General features: G+C 38.7%; 1 protein-coding gene across 1 annotated transcript in view; it reads left to right on the forward strand.

Annotated features, from left to right (window-relative positions):
- Positions 1–10,476, forward strand: part of DNAH10 (dynein, axonemal, heavy chain 10) — a 58,312-nt gene that overhangs the window by 3,857 nt on the left and 43,979 nt on the right. The window contains exons 2-13 of the mRNA XM_009997677.1: positions 181–231; positions 1,640–1,785; positions 2,541–2,646; positions 3,679–3,794; positions 4,308–4,491; positions 5,198–5,352; positions 6,037–6,267; positions 6,545–6,735; positions 7,133–7,331; positions 8,048–8,242; positions 9,223–9,393; positions 10,135–10,311. Coding sequence (XP_009995979.1) covers positions 181–231; positions 1,640–1,785; positions 2,541–2,646; positions 3,679–3,794; positions 4,308–4,491; positions 5,198–5,352; positions 6,037–6,267; positions 6,545–6,735; positions 7,133–7,331; positions 8,048–8,242; positions 9,223–9,393; positions 10,135–10,311 — 1,922 coding nt within the window. The remainder of the gene's footprint in view (positions 1–180; positions 232–1,639; positions 1,786–2,540; positions 2,647–3,678; positions 3,795–4,307; positions 4,492–5,197; positions 5,353–6,036; positions 6,268–6,544; positions 6,736–7,132; positions 7,332–8,047; positions 8,243–9,222; positions 9,394–10,134; positions 10,312–10,476) is intronic.

Below are 10,476 nucleotides of genomic sequence, written 5' to 3' on the forward strand. Positions count from 1 at the left end.
CCCCCTCCCCGTCCCCCTGTTTCTGTTTCCCCACCCCTTGGGCTGTGCCTCGTCGTCCCGAATCCTTCCTCCTTCACCCATTTCCAGACGTTTCTCCCCCCTGGCCGGGCGCTGGTGGGATTTGTGCCACCCCCACCGCACGGTTGTGCCGTGTTTGCCTTCCGTTTTGTGTGTGTGCAGACACGGGTGACACAAACGAGCTTGCAGGTCGGCAGCAGGAGGAGGGCCCAGGTAACACAGATCCTGAGCAGGTGGCACTGGAAGGCAGAGCAGGTGGTTTGAGTGGCCAGTGTGGTTGTTGCAGGCCTCTCTGCTGTGGGGGTGAATGTGGGTGAGGGCTGATGTGGCTCTTAAGCAGATCCAGCAGTGTCAGCAACAGCTCCTTTTCCCAGGAAAGCTGATCTGATTTTTGGAGGGTGCCCTGGGCAGTGTGCCTAATTAATGTTTTCCCAAGAGCTTCCACATAAGGATGCTTCTTTGGAAGACAGTTATCCTAGTTTGGTTCTTTCATTGTTTCCAAATAGGTGGAAAGAAGGAGACTGACTGGGATGAACAAAATCAACCCACAAACAGATCTGTCATCCAGGCTTTGGCTGTGTAGCATTCTACTGGCTTTATAATTTCAGATTTTTAGAGATTAATTTTAGTAAAATATATAGAATGAAAATGTTCCCTTTAGTAGGAATGAATTAATTTCTCTTGTCTTAAGAGTTGCAAGCTCTCTATTCTGATGTAGTTTATTGACAATAGCAGGGGTGATCCTGTAAAAAGTTAAGACTGGTCCAGTACTTTAAGCACAATATTGCAGAAAAGCCTTTCACAAAAACATGGAAAAAGTAGAGGAAAAGGGATAGAAAGGCTGTCAGAAGAGAGCAAGGATTTTCCGTGGCTCAGAGATTGCTCTGTCTGCTGTCAGTATCTGTCTGACTCCCAGAAGTTTCTGAAACAGTTACTTGCAGAAGTGAAGAATCATGGCCTGGTATTTTCTAGCCATAAAAGTGTATTTTTTTCACACTGTGCAAAAAAGATAGGACCACAGAAGTTAAGTGCTAAAGCCTGGTGTGGGTGACAGTAGACTAAAGGAATGACACAATTCAGCTTCCCACTCTGCATCTATGGATGGAGGCATCTAAAGTGCTGCAGGTTAATGCTCAGAAGCAGGAAGGCAGGGAGATTTGTTACTGCTTGAGAGTAATATCAGCACACAAAGGATCCAGCTTTACAGTGTCTTCACCATCAGTCCTTGGGCACAACATATCATAGATCTGGCATGACAAAAATTGTTTGCATTTCCTCTTACAAAGTGGTTTCATCTTGAAATGTGTTAATCTGCTTATTTTGTCATCAAAGATCAGTTGCACTGTAAGATGCTGGTAAGCACATTCTAAGCAAAGCCCAGTTACCTGTGGAATGCAGTAGAGTCACTTGCATGTTTGAATTCAGTTCTACAGCAATCGTGCTGTGCTAGGGGAATATGTACCATTAACACCAAGTTTTGATGGTTGATTATTGAAAGGTGATGCTAAAGATGGAAGAAAATGCTCCATCATTTAGTTTGAGAAGAAAATTGGGAGGATCCATCTTACGTCCATGGAATACCTGTTCTGTAACTAAGTTCCCTTGTGTTACTCTTTCTTAGGGGTGACTCAGGAAAGCAAAACATCCCTTGTGCTACCTGCAGACAATGAAGATGTGTCAGATCACATTTCAGCTCCTACTAGTAGCTCTGAATTGAGTAAACCAGAGCAAAAACTTACAGCTGAAAGTGTGGAGGACACACTGCAGGTAAATCTGTTCTATTTCACTCTGTTCCTTTGTGGATGGGAAGGTGCTGTCTTTTGGATGCAGGCGTTTCAGTAAAACTGGTTGGCAAATTAGTGCAGGGCAGTGCAGAGCAGGAACACAGAGCAGAACAGAACATTTTACAAGGACAGGAATTTCCATTCAAAACCAGTGGTCTATGGTGTCTCTGACGTTGACTGACAAAGGTTGCAAAGGTGATTTGCTTGGCAAAACACTATGATTTCTGGGGAGAAAATGCAGCAGGGAGTTACTCAGGTATCACATCAGCTATTCCCAGAGCTGCTTGTAAAAGAAAAGTTGAAGTTAGAGTAATTGTTGGATAAAGACACCATGGGAGGAGCATGAGGAATGGTGAGCAAAAGGCTTTTGAACCTCAAGTCTTTTACATAATTAGGTGGTCAGGAAGGATTCTGGGGTTTCTAGCTACACTTTTATGTTTATGGCTGAGATGCAGGTGGGAGGGGAATAGATGTTTGCACATTCTCAGGAAGACAGAGGAGGGACAGGCATTTAAGTACTTTTTGGTTTCTAATGTTTCAAGTACTCGTGCTTTTAGTCCTATTGGTCTGGAAGTCATCATTGTTTACAAAGCTGATGATTTTTACTGTTAGTTAAGTGCTTTTTAAGAAATATTTTCTGTTAATAGCTTAGTTGGATAGCAATGTAAAATAATGGGGTTAATGATTCATGGCAGGCAAGCACTTTCTTCATCTCTTCCTTTCTCTTTCCCATTTCAGCCACAAGAACAGGAAGTTGACCAAGTGTGTTTCTACGTAGCTCTTGATGAAATTCCTGAAGAATTTGTGTCAGATTTTACTGTGTATTTTATGAGAGACTGCAAAGGTATGTGCCCTGAATAACAGCAGGCTCAGCATTTCCAGTCTTTGCATTTCTCAGTACTTCATACTGAAAAAGGCAGATAGTGCCTATCCAGCTGAACTAACTGGGTAGCAACATTCTCAGAGTAAAGCCAAGAATCAGGAATGCATTTTACATCACATTTATGGGAAGTTACATATCTTCCTCATTTTACCAGCAAGGATGAAGCTTTCATGCTGCACTCAGATGAGCTAAGAAGATTTAGTTACTACGACTGCTAGAACTGTGTAAAGTGTTCTGAGAAGCTGTATGTGAAAGTTAGACCATAAGGTGGTGATAGAGTTCCTGACCTGTCTCAAACTCTGATACACAACAGCAGCACGTTTCACTCTGGTAGTTCATACCTTTATCATAACACCAATTGTAATAGTTGTTCCAGCATCTAGAGTAGCTCTGCTTCTGGTCACAGCCACACCTCAGTATCTGCCTCTGGCCTCATAGGAAACAGCTTCTACACTAAAGTGAGCAGGTATTTCCACACCAATATCCAGGAACTGTCAACAGTCTTTTAACTCTCATTTAGTTCCAGAGACTGGTCCCAGCACAAACGTTTCTGTGCACTCACTGAACAGCGACATAGGTGGTTTGAAGCTTCAGAATATTTTGTGTGTGCCTGTTAGTTTCAGTTTTTTCTAGAAACAGGGCACTTATGAAAAAAAAATAATTATGATAATGTATTTGGTCATTTTGTGGCAGTTCTGTTTAAGGTTTTCCTGGTCTTCATTAGAATAGGAGTTCAAATTGACGCCACTGTGTTGTTTGAACATAAAAACATTTTCTAACTATACAGTTGGATTGTAAAAGTCAGATTATGAGCATCTGCACTATGAAAACCAACCCTGGTTTTAAAAATGAATTGCACCAAACCTAGTTTATTCCAAACACGGTTTGTTTTATTGGAGTTTTAATGTATTTGGATTTCATGCTATTGTTCTAATCACTGCTTTCTCTGTATCAGATGGTTGGGCTTATGCTAATTGTTTGTATGCTGTTTAGAAAGAGTTCCTGAACCTAATGACCTGACTGAAGCTAATGAGGTTCTTCCTAAAGTGATAAAGTTTGGTGCTCTGACTGATGATGCTCTTTGTATGTTGAAGAATGCCATTCCACAGGTAACTGTGTTACAGCTTTTATATATGGAGTCTTGAGTGTTGCTATGAGTGATTTGCCTATTTATTATTCTGTTGACCATATAGACTATGCATAAGAAATACAAATAGTTAATGACTGACCTTCCTATGCCAAAATGAAGCTTTTGTTAATCCTTACTTACTATTTTGTTTCCCAAGTTTTTGTAAACCATGGACATGAGCATTATTTCATTGCCTGGCTTTACATGAGAACCCTGTAAGAGTGTGACAGCAGATGCCTTTATTTTTGTGCTTATAGACTTGAAGTGAAGGCATGCTGGGGCTGTTCCCCTGCAGAACTTGAGGCAGAAAGGCTAAAGAGGTGAAATGGAAGGAGATTGCAATTAAATTAAATCATAGAACAACATACACAATGCTGAAGTAAAATGCTAGTAAGCTGACTTCCGTTGTTTCCTTTTTTAGTACAAACCATCTAATAAATGGTACCTGTTTGAATTGCAGGTGTTTTCATCATCTCTCTCCTGTAGTGAGCAGCAGGCTGAGGAAACTGCCTTTCCTCCTGACAATGAAAACATGGATGCTGAGGAAAGGAATTTACCTCAATCTGAGCTTGCAGAAGGGAAAGAACAGCCTGTAGAACACAGGGATGAGATTCCAACAAACACAGAAGAATTCTTAAGTGTATCTCAGGACACTACACAACAAATTGAAAGTGAGTGTCCTGCCTGTGCCAGCACTGAGGTGTTCAGAGTCCATGACAGCAGAACAAGGTTCACTTGGGAATAGATTTATATAGCATAACCAACACATGCAGTTTCTGGGGAAGCTCCAAACCTGATTAAAGTTTCTTTTTGCTGACAGCAGTGGTATTTCTACTGCCCTGAAGCACAGCAGGCAGTATGGGGAAATGGATGAAATCAGTGATAGTCTTTTGAAGAGTCTGGCATGAGAATAGGAGAGAGGGTTAACATGCCTCCTGGCTTGCCAGTGTTGAGGGGCTGTGCCCAGAGTGGGTACAGACAATGGCAGAGCAGGTTAGAGTTTCACATGTTTAGTATCCTTTCTCTGACAGAGGCTACTGCCATGCCTTTATAAGGAGAGTGTGGTGGTCTGCAGTAGGCAGATTGATAATGTTCTTCAGGAAAGCCCTAATTCTAATTCTAAATAGTTAGAGATTGGGCTAAGGCTTGGAAGCTGAGAGCTTGTGATTTGTTTCTAGGAATACAGCTTTCTTTGCACTGTGTTAACTGGCAAGAAACTGGATGTATTTTGCCACATTCTCAAATAGGCAGAGCAGGTGGTATGTTACCTATCCTGAAGTAGCTGACAAGATGGAAGCCATAAAGCCAATTTTGGTGATGTTACTTTACCAATTCTGACAGAACAAGACAGTTAATTCTATGTGCCTTTTCTTCCAGTGCGAGATATTGAACTCAATATGCCAACTGTAAATATAGATGGAGAAGTGACTGTTCTTGCCACAGTTCCAGAAGTGGTTGAAGCTCTGGAAAGTTATGCAGTGAACTGGCAGAAATTAATATCCACAGCTCTAGGGGAAGAACTGAAAAAAGTTCCACAGGTAATGTTGCCTGTAACATGAAGTTTATTTTATTCTTGGAGACATGACTTCATTTCCTCACAAGAATCTCTTTGAATGGTTTGTACTTGTTTTTAATCCATCTTCATATTTGATTGTTGGAAAGCCATTTACTAAATTGCTGTAAAGTAGAAAAAAAGCAGTGAGGAACTGTATGACTCTGGGAAAAAGAATAGAAATAGAATATAAAGTAACTCACTGCAGATCTTACCCACACAGGATAACTGTGGAAAACTAAGGCACATTTGTTACCTGCACTCTGCAAAGAGACAGATTATGAGCTGCAATGATTTGATTTTTTTTTAAACAGACAACTATATTTTTGCTTGAAAAAAGTAAAAAAAAATCCAATTGTAAGGTTCTGATCCTGCAAGCACATATGTGACTAATATGCATAATGACATATAATTAATAACAATAAACACACTGAGGGATTTAATGTCTACAAAGTTCCTTGTGCATAAGCTTTGACCAGCTCCAAGTCAGCAATATATTCCACATGAGAAGTTCATTTCAGTGCTCTTTAGACTGTAAAGCTCTTTTCATTTCAAGGATCTTCTTCTGCCTGTTTGTTTGGGATTTTTTTGCATTGATTGAATCAGATCAGGTTTTCAGTCTTGTGTGACAGTAATTTAGAATTTTTGTTTTATTCCACATTACTTGTAGGATAGTAGTCCTTTTGCAGAAGTTGGCTTCTGGCGTGAAAAATATGATGACTTAAGTGCTCTTATTGAAAAGACCAAGCTTCCAGAAGTGCAAAAAGTCTTGGAAATATTACAGGAAGCTAAATCTGAGCATATTGGAGATTTACAAAGAGTCTTAAGTGACCTCAGAAAGCATCAAGTGGAAGCTCTAGATAATGTTAAGTTGCTTTCAACTCTGGAATGCTATTTGAAGGTATGTAGCCTTGAGAAAACTTTGTGAAGCTTTAACTGTTGTTACCTGAGTTTCATTTCTCATTAATCACCTCTTGCCTATTTTTTACTTTGTATTAACCATAAAGATATACTCTAGCTTTTTTATATTTAATAAAAAATGATTAATTTTTTTGGTTTTTTTGAGTAGCAATTGTTCTTAACTTCAGGTATCTATAGAAAAAAATACTGGTTTGTTGAATATGGGTCTGCATATTTTCATGACATTTTATTTGCAATATTTTCAATACATTTACTAGAAAATAGCATATGGCACTGGGTTTGATGTTGCCTTGGATACAATTCCTTTACTGATGAATGCCCTGAAAGTGCTATGGATTATCTCACACCATTATGGCAAGGATGAATGGATGGCACCCCTCATGGAAAAAATAGCAAGGGAAATTTCAATGAGAGTCTACAAAGATGTGGATACGCACACACTGTTTAAGTAAGTACTGGATTACTGTTTAATTAGGCTGTATTTATTAAAAACTTTGTATTAGAAGGTCAATTAAAAGTAAATTTATTTTGTAATTTTCATAAATTAGTGAATCAGCCCTGAACAAATAGGTGCTTATCCTCTTTTGTCTCAAAAAGTCATAAATCATTAAAACAAATAGAATTATAGTAGTAAAAAAGTGGCATAAATATAATAAAAATCAGTTCTGAAATACCTTGTTTCAAAGTCAGTCACCTTGAAAATTAAGACCTCAGATACAAGTCTTACCTATATCTTGTGTAATTAGAAGCTGTGAAACCAGAGTATGTTAATCCAGTTGAGATACAATTTTCTATCTATAGTCTTTCTATTTATAGTATCTTAACTGTTTTGATTTGATTAATAGAGAAGACAGAGCTGCTGCAAAACAGAAAATGGCAGAAGCCAAAAGCACTCTTGAACAATGGAAGAAAAGCTATTTTGCTGTTCGTGCCCAAATTGAAGAATCAGCATGTGGGAGGCACTGGGAATTTGACCAAAAATGTTTATTTGAAAAAACAGATTATATGACTTCAGTCTGTCAAGATCTATATGATGTTTTGCAGGTACTAATACAGACAATAAATGAAGGGATGGTGTGATCAGTGTCTTACTCTGATATGGTTGAAATGTTAACAGCCTTTAGTTTAGTGAGTGCCTTTGGTTCCAACAAAGCTGCACTTAACACTTGATATAAAATACCTCTTCTCAAGGCACTGGTTGAGGAAAGATATTCCTGTGTACATTGCTGTTATGAAAATATAGACTTGTAACAGCTGTTTCACAGTTTTGCAATTTTTGTGGGTTACTTACTTAGCTTAATGATCTAATTTTAGACAAAACAACATTTCAGTACACTACAATATGGATTTTACAGTGCATCAATTGGAGGATAATGTCTGGATGGAGAGATGTTATCTTTAGGCTAATTTATGTCAGGGTAACTAGCAATGTTAGTGGCAAATCAATGCTCAGATGCTATAGACTGTGTATGTAAAACCTCTGTATGTGAAAAGTAGAATAAAAAGGAATAATAGTTGAGTATTCTGTTTTAACAACTGAAATGTTGGCCCTGTAGTGTGTTTTTCTTTTTCCGTAAGGCTGCTTAGTGTCTTCTGTAAATATGTATGAAATGTAAATCACAGCACAAATTGATCATTCTCTGTGCCATTTTTAATTTTTTAAAGGAAATAATATCAGATAGATGTGTAAAATGGCAGAAAAAGACCCCCAAAACATTAAAGATAAAGCTTTCTGCTGAAAATTTCTTCTGAATTAATAGGTCATTGAAGAGTTTCACAATATATTTATTCCTCAACTGAGAATTGTCACAGAGGATCTGAAGCATATTGATGATCTAGTGAGACAAGTAAATGAACTGACTAGTCCTTTGGAAGAACTGACATTTGACCTTTTTAGCATTGAAAAGACACGTGACTGGAAATTAATTATGGAAGAATTTGGAAAAGAAGTTTCAGTAAGTTCCATAGACCTTGATTACTCTTACTTCTTATATACAAATTCCTTCTAGAATATCAACGTCTTCATGTAAAGAAAATGTAAGTTTGCAAAAGAAGATAGGAAAAAATACTTCAATGAAAATATGAGCAATGTGACCAGTTTTTTTAAGTCAGTATTCTGTTTCAAAGTTGGTTTTATTTATAGTTTCATTTTATTTTGAAACTCATGGAATCATACATTCATAGAATGGTGAAGGTTGGAAGGGACCTTAAAGATCATCAGGCTCCAACCCCCCTGCGTGGGCAGGGACACCTCCCACAGACCAGGCTGCACAAGCCCCATCCAACCTGCCTTTCAACACCTCCAGGGAATGGGCAGCCAAAACCTCCCTGGGCAACCTCTTTCAGTGCCTTCCTACCCCTATGGTGAAGAACTTCTTTCTAATATCTAACCTAAATCGCCCCTCTTTCAGTTTAAAACCATTCCCCCTTGTCCTATCACTGCCCTCTCAGGTGAAAAGCCCCTCCCCAGCTTTCCTGGAGCCCCTTCAGGCACTGGAAGGTGCTCTAAGGTCTCCCTGGATCCTTTTCTTCTCCAGCTGAACAGCCCCAACTCCCACCTTTTGTTCATTGGCAGAATCACTACAACTTGAACAGAGTCTATATGTGACATATCTCAATCATGCCCTACAAAGAAATAAAACTTTTATTTCTGCATTGATTCAGTCCTTTATCCCTCAGCTAAAAATACTTACAAAGTACAAATTGTTACAGCATTTTTTGTGATTTATATACCTGCCCAGCAGGCACATTAATTAACATTAATTTTCTGTATCTTACAGCAAAGCCAGCAGTTTGCTAGTAATCTGTAAGACAAAAACAGTAAAATATGCTTCATCACTATTATTAAAAAAATACTTTATTTTTGCCTTCCTATCGTGGTTTGCAAGATGAATTTCTAAGTGATAGTATTTCTTGGCCTTCTTCCTTTGTTTAGGTTATTGAAGAAGAGACAAAAAACTTAATTGATGAATCTTTTAAGAGCCTTCGATCAGCAGAAGCTGCATTTGACATGCTCTTAAAATTCAAACACATCTACTGTCGTGAAGCAATTAAACAGCAGATGATGATGAAGTTCATTGATGTTTTGGACCAATACTGTAAAGAGGTATTAAGTTTAAGGACTTCTTCTGTAGTACATGAAGCTCTTTACCTAGTGAAAATTATCAATCTGTGAATATGTCTAAATAGTTGTAGAGTATCATTTACTATCTGAAAGATTGTCAAGTTTTACAATATAAGTATAATAATTACTTTCACTTTGAAGTCTGTTGGAGAAGTCTTATGGTCAATTTGATGAAATGGAATGTGCATATCTGTATATGTGTGGCCCTGTACGGGAACTGAAAGGTGTTTGCATGTCTCTGAATGCAACAAGGCCTGTGGAGATCCCTGTGGAGAGCAGTTCAGCAGTAGTCCTTCCTGAGAAGGCACATCTTTCACACCCTACAGCCTTCATGTGCTGAAAACCAAGTTCATGGTATGACCAAAATGTGCCAGAGATCAGTCGTGAAGGCAGAAATAATTCCTGATGCTGAGGCCTGTATGTTGGAAAGCTTTTCATGTCGTAGCATTTGTCTTGATATTTTAAAGAACACTGAGTTTCATGATAAAATGTAATCTTACAGAAAACATTGCCATGAGAGCAGTTCCATGGGATGCAGGAAGGCAGACATTCCCTGGAATAGAGCTAACACAAACAGGAGAGGCATGAAACAAAAAGAAAAATTAATTGTTTTTATCCTGCTGCTGCCATTAACTTCAGAGCTGGTGCTGTACATTGGGTTAGATACTGACCCTGGCCAAGCAAGTGGAGAAATGATTCCTTGCAATATTTACTCTCTTCTAGGTTAAAACTGTTAAGAAAATCTTTGCTCAGAAATTCAAGGATCCACCTTTGTGCAAGAATCATCCTCCAGTGGCTGGAGCAATATACTGGTCCCGATCCCTTTTCCATGGGATCAAACACACTATTGCTCGATTTCAGGAAGTAGAGGAGTTGCTTGGCAGTGAACGTGGAAAGGAGGTATGTTGGTTCTTTGGATATTTAATGAAGGAGGAAGTACTTTCTTCATACCCTTCTTCTAAAGATGTGAAAGTCCTCTGATGTGAGGTGAAGTTCCAAGAATGTCTTTGCACACAACATGCCATGTTAGATGTAGAAAGCTGAGTGGGACCTTCCCACTCTTTC

The sequence above is a fragment of the Chaetura pelagica genome, unplaced genomic scaffold, assembly GCF_000747805.2.
Source record: "Chaetura pelagica isolate M959 unplaced genomic scaffold, ChaPel_1.0 scaffold45, whole genome shotgun sequence".
NCBI classification, from domain to species: domain Eukaryota; kingdom Metazoa; phylum Chordata; class Aves; order Apodiformes; family Apodidae; genus Chaetura; species Chaetura pelagica.